The sequence below is a fragment of the Notolepis coatsorum genome (assembly GCF_963971535.1).
Source record: "Notolepis coatsorum genome assembly, chromosome: 4".
Taxonomy (NCBI): domain Eukaryota; kingdom Metazoa; phylum Chordata; class Actinopteri; order Aulopiformes; family Paralepididae; genus Notolepis; species Notolepis coatsorum.
In genome coordinates this window covers 24,690,182-24,706,938 of record NC_140168.1, presented here as the reverse complement: position 1 = coordinate 24,706,938, position 16,757 = coordinate 24,690,182, and the positions used below count along the sequence as shown (strand labels likewise).

The 16,757-nt window shown below is 44.8% G+C and overlaps 1 protein-coding gene across 1 annotated transcript in view; it reads left to right on the top strand.

The window, feature by feature from the left end:
• Nucleotides 1-16,520, top strand: part of LOC311226985 (glycogen synthase kinase-3 beta-like) — a 28,387-nt gene extending 11,867 nt beyond the window's left edge. Inside the window, exons 3-11 of the mRNA XM_084312470.1 lie at nt 2,219-2,320; nt 2,493-2,576; nt 3,443-3,553; nt 7,115-7,245; nt 9,836-10,040; nt 11,472-11,567; nt 14,369-14,555; nt 14,657-14,734; nt 14,991-16,520. Coding sequence (XP_084168596.1) covers nt 2,219-2,320; nt 2,493-2,576; nt 3,443-3,553; nt 7,115-7,245; nt 9,836-10,040; nt 11,472-11,567; nt 14,369-14,555; nt 14,657-14,734; nt 14,991-15,052 — 1,056 coding nt within the window. The 3' untranslated portion in view covers nt 15,053-16,520. The remainder of the gene's footprint in view (nt 1-2,218; nt 2,321-2,492; nt 2,577-3,442; nt 3,554-7,114; nt 7,246-9,835; nt 10,041-11,471; nt 11,568-14,368; nt 14,556-14,656; nt 14,735-14,990) is intronic.
• Nucleotides 16,521-16,757: the final 237 nt, after the last annotated feature.

The following is a 16,757-nucleotide window of genomic DNA, read 5'->3' as shown; positions in this document are numbered from 1 at the left end:
CTTTTGCACACATAATCAGTAGGGGTGTAACGATACACAAATATTCAGACTCAACAGGTCACAAACAGGGCGGCTAAGTGGCGCAGTGGGAAAGGCGCTCGCCACTAACGCAGGATATGCTGTGTTCGAGCCAGGGTTAGAAATTAACATTTTTTTTCAAGGGCTTTTTTTGCCCCCCTTAATTGATTTTCGGGGGCTTTTTTTGTATTTCGGGGGCACAACATTTTTATAATGAAAATTAACATAAAGATTATAAAACATTGTTGACACTTTTTTTTACAGTCTTCGTCCCCATGTTTGATAACGTAATGTTAATGTCTCCATATATAGGGCTCTACGCTAACCTTTTTCCCAAGGAGCACATGTGCTCCTAAATAAAATGTTAATAAATAAAATCTAAATACAAATTTAGGAGCACACAGAAATTTAGGAGCAGAGTGACAATTGTTCAAGTAACACACACACACACACACACACACGATGTGTGACATGGCTTGGTTTCATGTTTTGAGGTACCTTCAATTATCTGTAAATAATACATACATACTCTATCTAAATAGATTAAATATGATTGTCCCTGAGGGCAAGTTGTGTTGTTGTCAGATCGATCAATGAAATACGTTGCGCGCTCAGTGCTGTGGAATGAAGGAAATGCGCATCGGGATCATTTGGATGTTATTCTTTGGAGTTGTGTTACAAATGGAATGGTTTTTCCCCGCCGAACACAAGTTACTTAACGTTACACAGGTCGCGCTATGCATGTTAAGATAGCAGTGTAACTTAAGTTACACTATGCATGCTTGATGAAAGCCGAGCATAGCTCTCTGTCTTGTCTGCGTTCGCACCTCTCAAGCACCCTGTAACACGCAGCGGGCCCCGCCTCCCTCCCTCTTTGCATTCCACCCAAAAACTGAATTTCAGTCCAGTTTCTTAACTATTAACAGGCTAACAGCGGAGCTGTTTTGTAATCTTCACTCTGCAAGTAAATGATTTTTCCGGTTCGCACACACACACATATTATTAGGGGCAAATACGGGGGAAATGCTCGCACTGTAGAGCATATATATAATTATATATATAATTAGTAAACTGTCAGGGGCTTTTATTGCCCCCCTTAACTGATTTTCGAGGGCATTTGGTCAATTTTCGAGGGCATTTTGCCCCAAGCCCCCGTTAATTTCGAACCCTGGTTCGAGCCCAGCTCTCTGCGTTGCTTCCGGCTTGGCTGGTCGTTCATACTAATACAATTGGCAGTATTAGGGGGTGGGAAAGCCGGTGGGTGGGGATCGGACGTTGTGGACAGTGACTCCTACAGGTCGGTTGGTGTGCCTGTACAGCAGAATCAGGAAGCAACGGGGGCAGCGTGAGCCTCCCACGCGTTACTCCTCGCCGCTGAGAGATCGTGCTGTACAGGTGAAAAGATGCGACAGCTGCCTCCTTGTGTACCGGAGGGGACACGTGATGCAAGGCTTGGTCCACATTGCAGCCGACCAGTGGGAGGCATGGTCTAGCAATGTTCGAGACAGGGGAGGGTAGAATTTGATAATACGAAATTGGGATGGGAGAACATTTGAAAAATAGGAAGAAAAAGTAGACAAAAAATAAATAAAATTGAGGTCACAATTAAAATGGTAAACTACACAGCTTGGTTTGGCACAGAAAAATGTATACTTAATTTCACAGTCGTAAACAATGAAAATGAGCCTTAAACATTATACTAATAGCAGTAGCCATAACGTATCATACCATCGGTTAAACCGAGAGCAGAAAATGACAGGACTAGTAGGAAAGAGAATGAGAGCAAGAGGATTGTTGATGCAGTTTAACATTTTTGATGACACTGTATTGAACGTAAACAAAATAAGAATGTTGATTATGTGATCTTGATATTGTTACACCCCCTAGTAATAAGATATGAGTGTTGCATCATCCATTTATCCTCGTATGAATCCCTTGCAGTGGTGACAGTGGCTCGGGAGGTAGAGCGGTCGTCTGGTAATCGGAAGGTTCCTGGTTCGATTCCCGCTCCTCCCGGGCAGCGTGTCGAAGTGTCTTTGAGCAAGACACTTAACCCCTAACTGCTCCCCCATGAGCAGGGCGGCACCTTGCACGGTTGCCTCTGCCGTCGGTGTGTGTGAGTGGGTGAATGTGAGGAACAAAATTGCAAAGCGTTTTGGATAAAATCACTATGTAAAAATGCACCATTTAACATTTGCAGGTGATTGGTAACGGGTCGTTTGGCGTGGTGTACCAGGCCCGTCTCATCGACAGCCAAGAAATGGTGGCCATCAAGAAAGTTCTGCAGGACAAGAGATTCAAGGTGAGGCCGTCTCAGTCCGTGTGGTCTGTTTGTTTTTATTATTATTGTGATATTATTATGACTGATGGTAATTCTTCTCCCCATGCAATAATGTTTTATCATGTAGATGACATCGTAGACACTTAATTAACTTTCTGCGTATAATTGATTGTCCCGCGTTTTGTCTTCGTAGAACCGAGAACTACAGATTATGAGGAAGCTGGACCACTGCAACATTGTCAGACTACGTTACTTCTTCTACTCCAGCGGGGAGAAGGTATCGACTTGTACTTTTTTTTAACAAAAAAAAGATTGTTGCTGTATCAATTAAAATCGGATATCAATGTACCGTTTAACAGACTGTGAAACGGAATGGTATGAGTACAGGTGGTGTATGAATAGGAAAGGGATTCTCTTCATATAAACTAGAAAGAGATGAGGTCCGCCCCTAAATGTAGTAGTAGTAGTAGCAGCAGCAGCAGAAGTAGTAGCAGTAGCAGTAGCAGTAGCAGTAGCAGTAGTAGTAGTAGCAGCAGCAGTAGCAGCAGCAGTAGCAGTAGCAGTAGCAGCAGCAGCAGTAGTAGTAGTAGTAGTAGTTTTATTCAGTCGACTCGTCACACACAATACAGTATGCACATCATTCCAGACTGTCAACTGTCTTTTGATTTTGGCAGTGACTAAAAAGGTACAGGCTGAAGCATCATGCTTATATATATATATATGCCCTATATTCTTGTCAAATTACGCCTCCAAAACAAAAACAGAAAATAACAAAATAAAAAAATGTATATTAAAAAAAAAATATCAAAAGCAAATGACTTATTCTTAATTAAATTCAGCATTAATAGATGTGACTTGGCAAATTGTGTCAGATATTGCAGCCAGGTATATGTGTATCTGCACAATGCCGCAATGAAAATGGCGGCCTCCTGGTTTTACCTCATCGCAGTCAGCGTTAATGTCAACTAAATTAATGTAGGTGTTCCCGTTCCTGCCACTTTGTAAGTGCCGGGTGCATCTCGCACCATGGGATGGTGCCAGGAGGGCCAAATAACATCAAACCCGGAGACTGACGTCTTTAAACACTTCAGTCGGGCAGTTTTCTTACCCGTCTGTCTCCCTGTGTGTGTGTGTCGTGTCCAGAAAGATGAGGTGTACCTCAATCTGGTGCTGGACTTCGTCCCAGAGACGGTCTACAGGGTTGCCAGGCATTTCAACAAGGCCAAGAGTATCATTCCTATCATATATGTCAAGGTAATGTTTCAGTATTTCACTGTTGTTTCCCTCCTCTTACTCAGTCACACGTGTGTGTTTCTTTTCTATTGCATACTGAATTTATTTTTCACAAGCTTTTAAACAAGAATCCCCATTTAGTTTTTCCCACAGTTCCTTAACTCATTCAGCGCCACCGGTTATTCCACGAGATGGCGCTAGTGCGCCACCGCTGTAAGTCAATGGGGGGGGACTGCAAGTTTTGCGAGTCCTTAAAATATATCTTAAAGTATAGCTATGGGTCTAATACACCCGTCGATTATATTATCAGTTAGTTGCATCCAGTCAACATGTACAAAACGGATTGTTTTTTCATCTGTACATTTCCGTTTTATAGCCTTTTGAAGTTTTTTATATGAGTATAACTTTGGGTGCCTCTGAGTAATTTCAGAGAAAGACGGATAATAGCGTTTTAGTGGAATACACTAAACACGTTGTAATTTTTCGCCCGATTATCGTATCTTCCTGAAATCAACGCTAGATTATCATTATTATTTTTTTGATCCACTTTTTCTCCTTATTTTCTATTTTTCTCCCATCCCAATTTTGTATTGCCAATTCTCCCCTCCCCTGTCTTGAACGTTGCTAGACTATGCCCCCCACTGGTCGGTTGTAGTGAGGATAGAAGCCTTGCATCACATGTCCCCTCTGGTACACGAGGCAGCCTGTCGCATCTTTTCACCAGACAGCGCGGACTCTCAGGGACGAGGCTCACGCTGCCCCCAATACTTCCTGTCTCTGCTGTGCAAGCGTCACCCAACCGACCTGTAGGAGTTGCTGTCCACAACGTCCAATCCCCACCCACCGGCTTTCCACCCGCTACCTCTGCCAATTGAGATAGTATGATGACTGGCCCAAGCCGCAGGCAATGCTGACACCGGGATTCGAGACCGGAGTCTCTTGCATTGGTGACGAGTGCAATCTCCGCTACGCCACCCAGCCGCCTTGCTAGATTATCATTATTATCCTTCCTCGTGCATACATGAAAAGAGCATTGGACCGCGGGGCTCCGCCGCAGCCTCCTCAAACTCAACGGCACATAGCCACACACAGCCGTGATTGCGTTAGAAAGACGTATCAGATCAACGATCAAATTTATATAATGTTTTCTTACCTTGTATCTGATGTAATGCAAAAGAAATAATCCAATTATCTCATCCCCATTTGAAGTACTGGGCGCGGAGGTCCGTGCCACGTTCAACAGCATTGCATATTGAGGGGGGGGCGAGCCTCGCAGATGCATCGGTGTATCTGCCTACCTCGCCTGAGTATTTAAACCACGCCCGCACGGCTTGGATTGTCCCAGAAAATAAACTAGACTATTCCCAATGGGGTGCAATACCAACTGGAAGGCGTAGGTGCCGGTATTTGCCCTTTTGCGAGCTCAGACCCATTCCCAACGTTAACATCAGGCTGGATGGATGAAAATGAATAGATATCGCTAATAAAAGAAATAACGATTAAAATCCGACTATACTCTGGTTTGGCGCTCAAGCGATGGCGAGTTAACCCGACTATCATCGTGACTGGCGCTGAATAAGTTAATGAGATTTACAGGGTAACTGCAGGGTATTAAAACGTCTTAAAAAGTTAGATTTATAATTCTCAATTAAATAAAATTTGCACAGGTATTAACCTCTTTAGCCCGATCGGTCCGCCGGCGGACCGCAGATGACATCATGTCATAAATCAATCTCTCCAGACTGTATGACATAATGTTGCGTTATCTTTTCAAATGTAGCCAAGAGTAAATACCCTAATCCTGTCAAAACAGCAGTCATAGTGTATATTTTCAACAATACGTTTGTTTACGAATAAGTTAAAGTGTTATTAGTGAGATTTTAGTTTATGGAAAGTGTTCATAATTTAGCGAATATCCGCAATTTTTTATTCACGTCGCAATTTGGTTTGTAGTCATATGAGGAGAGGACATCCAGAGCTCTCACTAAGGGTTCGAAATAAATAAAAAAAACTACATTACCAATACCTAGCCCATTCCAGCTTCCTGCAAGCAAATGACTTGTGTATGAATTTATTTTATTTCTCTTACTACCACAAAACGTTATTGGCATATATTGGAGCGCAGTTAGTGTCTACCTTCTGTGCACGTTTAGCAACCATCCATGTTGCAATCCGATTCAAAATGGCGGACCTGTCAAAAAAAAAGAAAAAACTGACTGTATTTACAGTAGATTTCATTCACGGCTCTTGCTGCACGCCTGGTGATACTAAATCCAAATTGAACTCTGCCATTTGAAAGAGGAGATTTGGCCCATTCCATAGATGTGAGAGTTGGCTATAATAAGGTCATTTATAGGCCTGGTATTCTATATTCTATAATAAAATTTCAAATTGCATGTGTCCGGATGGCAGAATTCAGTACTGTATCTACAAAACATTCTGTTTAATCATCTTCCCTTTATTTCATACATTCATAAATCTTTTGTACACGTGATCTCAAGAAGGTGCTGAACGAGCTCAGTGGCAGTTTTTCATGTCTGGTAATTTTTAGCATGGTGTTATTCACTGTCAAAGATGCAAAGAAAATGAAATAATATAAAATATATGAAATGTTTGTGTATTCAAGTCGTCGTTCTTTGCGGGGCTACCGGGAGCTTTGTGTGTCTGGCGAGAGCTTGTATGGAACACGCAAGAATTTAAATTGGCACCAGTTCAGTGTTGCTATGTGTTTATAAAAGATTTGTATAGTCATGAAATTGGTATTAAATTCTGCTCTAAGTGGTATTAATAACATCTTAAAAAGTCTTACATTTAACTTGTTGAAACCTGCAGATTCCCTGATTTATTTATTTTGTATTTAATCTTCAAATATACTAGTTATTCCACATACTGGCCCATTCACCTTATTTGCCCCACCCGCTTTTGCAGTTTTTCTTTTCCCCCAGTTGCTGAAGTTGTTTGTGGCAAAGATGCTGGAGACTAGAAACTCGCACTGTGTTGTGTGGTTATTCCCAAACCAAATAAATAATGCAGATACAGTATTTGCACAAAACTGCTCAGCTAGCTCATTCTCCTTGTAATAAAAGATAAAATAAAAAGATACTTTTTTTAGGAACGGGCTTGGTGTCACTGTTTTTCATTCAAAATGTACAGAACTCAAAGGCTTATATATACCTTTCTGGATACTTTGTCAAGTGCACATGAGAAGTGGACATAATAAGCCACAAGGTGGCAGCGTCCTTGTTTACTAGAAACACGAGGTGAATTAGGTGGTGTTTACCGTGCTTGATATTGTGGTGGAGTTTACTATTGTTGCTTGTTGACTTTGTAGTGGTGTTTACTATTGTTAGTTGACATTGTGGTGGTGTTTACTATTGTTTGCTGACATTGTGGTGTTTACTATTGTTTGTTGACATTGTGGTGGTGTTTACTATTGCTGTTGACATTGTGGTGGTGTTTACTATTGCTGTTGACATTGTGGTGGTGTTTACTATTGTTGTTGACATTGTGGTGGTGTTTACTATTGTTGTTGACATTGTGTTGGTGTTTACTATTGTTGACGTTGTGGCGTTGTCTCCACAGGTGTACATGTACCAGCTGTTCCGCAGTCTGGCCTATATCCATTCCCAGGGGGTGTGTCACCGAGACATCAAGCCCCAGAACCTGCTGGTTGATCCAGAGACAGCCATCCTCAAACTCTGTGACTTTGGCAGGTAAGTGTCAGAAAGGTAAATGGCTTCCCCTCACGTGGGCGACAGTCGCTCAGGAGCGCTTGTCTGGTAATCGGAAGGTTCCCGGTTCGATTCCCTCTCCACCCGGGCAGCGTGTCGAAGTGTCCTTGAGCAAGACACTTAACCCCTAATTGCTCCCGATGAGCAGGTTGGCACCTTGCATGGTCGCCTCCGCCGTCGGTGTGGGAATGAATGGGTGAATGTGAGGAACAAAATTGTAAAGCGCTTTGGATAAAAGCACTATATAAATGCACCATTTACACCGCCTGTAAAAGGCGGGGGAATCTTGTGGCATTATTCCGTCTCGCCGGTCCGTATTAAAAGGTACGATGGCAGGCGGCTGGGTGGCGCAGCGGACTAAGCGCTCGTCACCAACGCGAGAGACACTGGTATCGAATCCGCCTGTCGGCGTTGCCTCTGGCTTGGCCGGCCGTCATACTGGCTCAATTGGCAGAGTCAGCAGGAGGGAAGCCGGTGGGTGGTAATCTGGTCGTTGTAAACAGCGACTCCTACAGGTCTGTCAGGGACGCCTACACAGCGAGGAAGGGAGATGGTGAGGGTAGTGTGAGCCTCCCACACGTTGCACCTCACCAATGAGAGTCCGCGCTGGCAGGTGAAAAGAAGTGGCTGGCTGACTCTGCATGTATTGGAGGGGACATGCGATAGTATCAACCCTCCCTAGGCGACCAGTGGGGGGCACATGCGAGCAACGGCCAGGAAGGGGAGGGGGGAATTGGCATGACGACTAAATTGGGATGGGAGAAAAACAGGAGGAGAAAAAGTGGATAAAAAAAAAAAGTACGATGGCACTACATTTGTGTACCTTGACGCAAAAGCCGCCCCTTCACCTCAAATAGATCCGCTATCAGCTCTATCTTTAATCTTTCAAAAATGTTCAGTTGCTATCGCTATCAGCTCTATCTTTAATCTTTCAAAATGTTCAGTTGGTATCGCATGCACTTATCTGTGTTTCACTACACACATGAGTGCATGCCTACCAACTGTTCGCCTGTTTTATTGCAACACTACTATCACCGACATCTAAGAAGGGAGATCCCCCTTGAATGGCCCTTCTAAGGTTTCTCTCCTCCACATTGCCTGTGGTGCATTTTTTCCTATTGCTAGGTTTTAGTGAGTTTTTCCTTACCTTCGCGTGGGGTATGTCTGGGAGTGTTGCATTTATTTATTTTGCATTTATTTAACTTTTTTTGGACTTTATGGTGTTTTGTTCTTGACTTATTGTGATGTTTCTTCTTGACTTGTTTAACTCATTCAGCGCAGAAGCTTAATCCGTGAGATGGCGCTAGAACGCCACCGCTTTAATCAATGGGGGGACTGCGAGATTTGCGAGTGCTTAAAATATATCTTAAATTATAGCTATGGGTCTAATACACCCGTCGATTATCAGTGAGTTGCTTCCAGTCAACATGTACAAAACGGATTGTTTTTTCATTTGTACATTTCCGTTTTATACCGTTTTGAATACGAGTATAGTTTTGGTGATTTTTAGTAATCCCAGGAAAAGACGCGATAATAGCCCTTTAGTGGAATACACAAAACACGTTGTCATTTTTCGCCTGATTATCGAATCTTCCTGAAATAAACGCTAGATCATCATTATTATCCTTCCTCGTGCTGGATTGAAAAGAGCCCTGGACCGCGGGGCTCCCCCCCCCCCCCTCCTGCCACCAACGGCACACAGCCACACATACACACACAGAGACGGATTAAAATTTATATATAGTGTTCTTACCTTGTATCTGATGTAATGCAAAAGAAAGAATCCAATTATCTGATCGCCATTCCAAATACTGCTCGTGGAGGTCCGTACCACATTACCGACCGTTACACAATGACGGGCGGTTACTGTTCAATGGCATCGTTGTTGAGGCCTACCTCGCCTGCGTATTTAAACCCTGCCCGCACGGCTCGGATCGTCCCAGAAAAGAAACTACACCATTCCCAGTGGAGTGCAATACCAGCTGGAAGGCGTAGGGGGCGGTATTTGCCCTTTTGCAAGCTCAGACCCATTCCCAACGATAACATCAGGCTGGATGGATGAAAATTAATGGATATTGCTAATAAAATAAATAACGATTAAAACCCGACTATACTCGTGATTGGCGCTCAAGCGATGGCGAGTTAACCCGACTATACTCGTGATTGGCGCTCAATGAGTTAAAGAAGACGTGTCCGGCCCATGGGGACATTAACGTGTGTTGTCGGGCCTTACAAATAAATTTGATTTGATTTGATTTGAAAAGACTGTCTTTCTAAGGATCCAGAGAAAATTGAAATAGAAAATTCCAACAGTTTCGACTCTTTGGTTTCTCTCCTACGATTCTGGAACTCTGCCGTTCTGTCTCAAATCACATACGATGGCGGCATTATGCCACCTTTTGTTGAGTAAACAAGCAAAACCGTTAGACTGAGGTTCTTCTTTCAGGCAATTTGTCGATTTGAAAACGGGAGTCCCCGTTCCATCCATGCAAGCCCTGTAAGTTATTCTCTACCTCTGCTTTCGATTTGCTACCCGTTTTAAACATTCATTCCGTCTCTCCTTCCTCGCCAGCGCCAAACAGTTGATCCGCGGGGAGCCCAACGTGTCGTACATCTGCTCGCGGTATTACCGCGCTCCCGAACTCATCTTCGGCGCCACAGACTACACGGCCAACATCGACATCTGGTCAGCGGGCTGCGTGCTCGCCGAACTGCTGCTGGGACAGCCCATCTTCCCTGGAGACAGCGGCGTGGACCAGCTAGTGGAAATCATCAAGGCAAGGGCACACTTTTACATAACGATGAGACGAGAAGATAACCAGGACACCTTTGTACTCACTTTGAAAAGAGGACATTTTACAGTTATGGTTTAGGGCTGACCTCGATTAGTCGACTGGCAACCACTTTTTTTTTTATTTATCATTCTTTCCAAAAGCAAAGAGGCCTAGAAGCATGGCTAGCGCTAATGGCGCACATACCAGCGAGGCTAACTGCCTAAGAAAACGGGCACAGAGGCACTGAAAGAGGATTTCACACACTAGACAAAATATCAAGATGTTTGTCCATCAGTGGACCAATTGCATGCTTTCGCAGAGGACAAGAAGCCTTCAGTCGACTTCTTCAGACATTAAGCACCCCCCCCCCCCCCCCCCCCACAGCCCCAAATGGAATGATCCCCCCCCCCCCCCCCCCCCCCCCCCCCCCCCAAAAAGGGGGGTAGTGTAGTCGACTATCGGCAAATTTCGGCCAATCAAAGTCGACTATACAAATCCTTAGTCGGGGACAAGCCTAGAATGGTTAGGGTGGCTCAGGAGGTAGAGCGTCCGTCTGGTAATCGAAAGGTTCCCGGTTCGTCCCTGCAGCGTGTCGGAAGTGTCTACGAGCGAGACGCTTTCTGCCCTCCAGCCTGCGTCAGTGGTTAGTCAGTGGAATTATCTTCTCGATTCAGTGATATGAATGTGTTAATGCAGCGACTGATGGAAAAGTAAGACGTAGGGTGTTAAAGGAACACACCAGCATTATGGGAAATGCATTTATAGACCTTCATCTGCAGCACCATTGTTTACACTGTCTATTCTTCTCATATTTTTATATTCAGATCAAATTTTATTGCCTATATTTATGTCTTTCTACTATTACCCTGCCCATACTTGTACCTCCCTTTCCCCCCTCCGCCGTGCTGCTATGATGCCTGAATTTCCCCAAGGGGATCAATAAAGGAATATCATATTTTATCGTATCTTATTTTACCGTCTTCTCCAAAGTCAGACAAGAAAATAGATACCAATTCCCTCTCTGTGCGTTCAGTAGAAAGCTATCCGGCTGCAAGCTAGCCTAGTTTAGCACAAATGAATGGAAGTGGATACGGACCACTAGCCTAGCTTAAAACGTTGTGAGGTGTTTTTGGCCAACAGCTAGGCTAGCTGGTCCGTATCGGCTCCCTTTCATTTGTGCTGAGCTAAGCTAGCTTGCAGCCGGATAGCTTTCTACTGAACGCACAGAGAGGGAATTGGTATCTATCTTCTTGTCTGACTCTGTAGAAGACGGTGAGTGCATATTCCATAGTGTAGGCGTGTTTCTTTAAGGCTGGAGCATCTAAGATGATAGTTGGGCTTTGGTGCGGCATGTGGGTTAAGTTGATTGATTTGTTTGTATTATTTGCCTCTTAATCGTTTTCTCACATAGTGTATTCTTTATCACTCTTTCAGGTTTTGGGGACCCCTACAAGGGAACAGATCAGAGAGATGAACCCCAACTACACAGAGTTCAAGTTCCCGCAAATCAAGGCCCATCCCTGGACCAAGGTATGGACTGGCAGCCTTATGAATAAGGCTTGGAGTTGGGTGATGTGCTCCATGTTAATATCATCCTATCGTCACCCTGTGAGATCGCTCACATCTCCCTCCCTGAAATACAGTTAATGTATTATTATGTAGGCAAATATATAGGTGGCTAAAACGGCATACATGAGTCTGGGCTATTGTTCAAACTGCGCGGAAACTAAACTCTGTCTAATGAACTCTGGCCAATGTTTTTCCAACACCTATGTGAAAAGTATGCGAGTACAGCATCAGCAGATGCTTGAGAGAGACACAATTGCCGGGGCGGCTACGTGGCGTAGTGGGCAAGGCACTCGCCACGCATGCGGAGACGCTAGGCTCGCCTGTTCGAGCCCAGCGCTCCACATTGCTTTCAGTTTAGCTGGTCGTTCATACTAATACACATTGGCCGTATTAGGGGGTGGGAAACTGATGGGTGGGGATCGGGCGTTGTGGACAGCGACTCCTACAGGTCGGTTGGTGCGCCTGCGCAGTAGAATCAGGAAGTGTCGGGGGCAGCGTGAGCCTCCCACGCGTTACTCCTCGACACAGAGATCGAGCTGCGCAGGTGAAAAGATGCGACTGCTGTTACCTCAAGTACCGGAGGGGACTTGTGCTATGTATGACTTAGTCCACATTGCAGCCGGCTTGTGGGAGGCAAGAAACAGCGTTCGTGACAGGGGAGGGTTGAATTGGATGATACGAAATTGGGATGGGAGAAAATATAGAAAATGGGAGAAAAAGTGGATAAGAAAAAAGAGAGAGAGACACAATTGCCCTAGAACACACAAAAAACGACACCTATCTCGGCCTAAACATCAGCGCTGACAGGGAACTTCAACCAAGCTGTGAACGACCTGAGAGACGAAGCAAGAAGGGCTTTTTATGCTATCAAAAGGAACATCAAGCTAGACATTCCAATTCAAACCTGGCTCAAAATATTAGACTCTGTTAGGCTATGTGTCCACTCAAAACCTTTTTTTCAAGACGGACCACTTTGAAAAAAGAAGAAAAAAAAGCTTTTAGCGTTTTTCTGGGTCTCCCCAGAGCTCGCGGCTCCGCCCCTTCCTCGATTAGTTACATTGATGAGCGCGCTCCTTTCCAAAAAAGTTTAACTAGTTTCAACTTTATGAGCTGGGAGCGCTCCGCCAAAAACGCTGCCGTCGAGAGCTCATAAAACGTGAGGCGCGGCTCTGGGAAGAGGAGCGTGCCTGACTCTTCTCCAGCATAGAAATGAATGACAGAAAGGAGCTGACAACTCATAAAACGTCGGCTATGGACACAAGCCCTTAGGGCTGTCCCCGACTAAGGATTTGGATGGTCGACTATGATTGGCCAAAATTTGCCGTTAGTCGACTATTGGTCGACTAAAAAAAATATATATATATTTTTTTTTTATCATTCCATTTGGGCTGTGGGGGGTGCTTAATGTCTGAAGGAGTCGACTGAAGGCTTCTTGTCCTCTGCAAAAGCATGCAATTGGTCCACTGATGGATACATCTTGATATTTGTCTAGTCTAGTGTGTTCATTAGATGGGTGAAATCCTCTTTCAGTGCCTCTGTGCCTGTTTTCGTAGGCAGTTAGCCTCTGGTATGCGTGCCATTAGCGTTAGCCACGCTTCTATACCTATTTTCTTTTGGAAAGAATGATAAAAAAAAATTATAATAAAAAAAATTTAAAATGTAAAAACAAATTATTCGACTAAGAGGTTGGCAGTCGACTACGGCTCCTTTCGACCGATTAGTCGACTAATAGGGGTAAGCCCTAGACTCCGTCATAGAACCCATTTCCCTGTATGGTTGTGAGGTCTGGGGCCCACTTGCAAACCAAGACTTCACAAAATGGGACAAACACCAAATTGAGACTCTGCATGCAAAATGTTGCAAGTCCATTATCCGCACCCAACGGAAAACACCAAATAATGCATGCAGAGCAGAACTAGGAAGATACCCACTAATTATCAAAATCCCAAAAATAGCATTTCAATTCTATAATCACCTAAAAGAAAGTGACCCAGACACACTCCATAACAAAGCCCTCACCTACAGAGAGACCCTAGAGAGATGCCCGCTCAGCCACTCGGTCCTGGGACTCTGCTCACAAACACAAGCAGAGCCACCAGACAGAAACCACACTGGACTAAACCAAATTACAAAAAGAAAACTATCTGACACATTGGAAAGAATTAACCCAAAACCAGAGCAAATTGGAATGCTATTTGGCCCTAAACAGAGTGTACACAGTAGCAGAATACCCGAGCACTGTGACTGATCCAAAACTAAGAAGATCCTTGACTAGGTACAGACTGGCAGACCTGGCTCCCAAGCGAAGACAGACTGTGCACCCACTGCACACAAGAAGAGGTGGAAACCGAGCTACACTTCTTAACAACATCGGAGACATATACTTCCCACAAATTGCAAAAACACCCAAAGAGACTTTGAAAACATGGCAAATAACTCAAAACTCCCATACCTACTGGGAGAAATACAACAATGTGCAAACACAAGCAGCAAGATTTTTGAGCTGCTGCGACAAGAAAAGGACATCCAACAGAATACAACCACCGTAAAGACTGTCAATCACACAAAAAATTCCTTCTGTACTGATTTCTTCTGATTTCTCTGTTTGACTGTTTTGCTTTGTTTTGTTTGTTTTAACACTGGCTTTGGCAATGTAAACATATGTTTCCCATGTCAATAAAGCCCCTTTGAATTGAATTGAGAGAGAGACCCCCTCCACTGACGGGTGTACAGTCAAAGCAACGTTCTCTTCTCCCCTTCAGGTGTTCAAGCCTCGAAGCCCCCCTGAAGCCATCGCCCTGTGCTCCCGGCTGCTGGAGTACACCCCGGCCACACGCTTCTCCCCGCTGGAGGCCTGCTCCCACGCCTTCTTCCACGAGCTGCGCCAGCCCAACGCCCGCCTGCCCAGCGGCCGCGACCTGCCCCTGCTGTTCAACTTCAGCACCGCAGGTCAGTCGGGAGAGAAGACTTTGCCGAACACGCATGCGGTGTTGAAAAACCGTGTCTGGTTGTAATCTTAACGTTTCTTAATGCCTTTCTCTTTTGAACAGAGCTGTCTATCCAGCCTCAGCTGAATGCTACTCTCATTCCTCCTCATGCACGTGCTCAGACCACTTCTTCCTCTCACGGTACACAATGATTTATATATATATTTTTAAATTATTATCTAAATGTTTTATAAAACGGTTATTTTTTGTGTAATTCGTGAAATGTTTGTCGTCCTTTTCTTTATTTATACTTATTGAAGTATTGATTGAGCCTTTTTGTGCAAAACCTTGAGTCCAGTGTTATTCCCTTCCATGACATTGTCCTCTTTCTCCCGTCTTCTCTCCGTCTCTCTTCTACACCTCTCTCTCTCTCCTTCCCTCTCCGCTTCTCTCCCAGATGGTACCGGTTCCGACTCCTCTCAGCACAGTTCAGTTCCAGGATCTCTTAACAGCATCTGAAGCTGACGTCTGTCTGCCAGCCCAGCCCTGATCTCTCTCTCTCTCTCTCTCTCTGCCCTGATCTCTCTATCTCTCTCACTCAGCCCTGATCTCTCTCTCTCTCTCTCTATCTCTCTCACTCAGCCCTGATCTCTCTCTCTCTCTCACTCAGCCCTGATCTCTCTTTGTCTGTCTCTCACACTCAGCCCTGATCTCTCTCTCTCTCTCTCTCTCTCTGCCCTGATCTCTCTATCTCTCTCACTCAGCCCTGATCTCTCTCTGTGTCTATCTCTCACACTCAGCCCTTATGACTCTCTCTCTCTCTCTCAGCCCTGATATCTCTCTGTCTCTCTCCCTGCTGCTTGCTGTTCTCCTATAAGTTCCATTCATCTCTATCTCCATGCATTGAACAAACCTCCTGTTTTTGATGCGTTTTGTTACATTCTTTCAAAACTAGAAAACATTTCTAAGGTGTGAGAGAGAGTTGTAATGTTATTTATACATACACATACACACACAGACTTGTATTACTACACTTGTGAGATCATTGTATTGACTTACATTCGATCCCTAGCCCCTACCTTAACCATTCACGCGACTGCATATGCCCAACCCTAATCTTAACCTTTAACCCCATGATGAGCGGCGCTTGTCGATGTGAGGACCAGCCAAAATGTCCCTCGCAACCCACAAAACGTCCTCACACCAAAGGTGGCTTGTCAAAGGTCGGTTGTTACAAGTATAGCTAAACAAGTACACACACACAGACACACACACACAGTACCATCTCAGTCCTGTTTGTTTGGCTGGGGCGGCACATGGAGGTTCCCTAGAGGAGGCCGGTCCTCTTGTTAGAACCTTTTTTTATCTTATTTTTTTTTATCCATGTTTATTTATTTTTGCCTAATGGAAAACTTCACGATGGCCACACAGTTGTCCCTAGAGGTTTATGTTTTTCATTCCTGTTTCTAAGTGATGTGGACACACACTACATGCTTTTAAAAAAAGAAAAAAAAAAAAAAATCAAGATTTTTAGCCCCCAGTGTGTCCCATGCAGTTAAGATTCCTACCGTGTGTCATAGCTGTAATCAAACGCTTTCTCTTATTTACCCGCCCGGTCGTGAAAATGTGTCCGGTCGACGGTGACTTTGGTTCCAGAAACCTTGGCGGTGTGCATCCATCGACGGGCCGCCTTTACCCTCCGACTCGCTGAGGCCTGGCCCCCCGGTGTGCACCGGTTACTTAACCCTTTCACTGCCACACTACAGAAGGTTAACCCTTTACTATCACGCTACCGACGGTAACCTTCTGTAGTGTGGCAGTGAAAGGGTTAACCTTCTGTGTGTTGTCGCAGTGAAAGGGTTAACTGTTTGGTAGTGCGGCAGAGAAAGGGTTAACGCCTGCCGTTCAAATCCCAGTCCAGGGACAAAGCCGGCTGTGGATGGTGTGGAATAATAGAGCACCGCGGGGGGGGGGTTGTGAATGAACCCACGAGCGGGACTGGCGTCTTTGGTCTGGCGTCAGTGTGCCCAGGTGTGGGAGGAGCCGGAGGGGGAGGGGCCATGTGTGGGAGGAGCCGGAGGGGAGGACGGACCTGCTCAGACCTCTCTTGACGTAGGGGGGGGGGGGGCAGCCGTTTAATTTTTTTTTTTTTTTTTTTTAATCATTTTAAATTCTATGGCAACGATAAATTAAGATGTTTATAAAAACAACACAGGGTCCAATC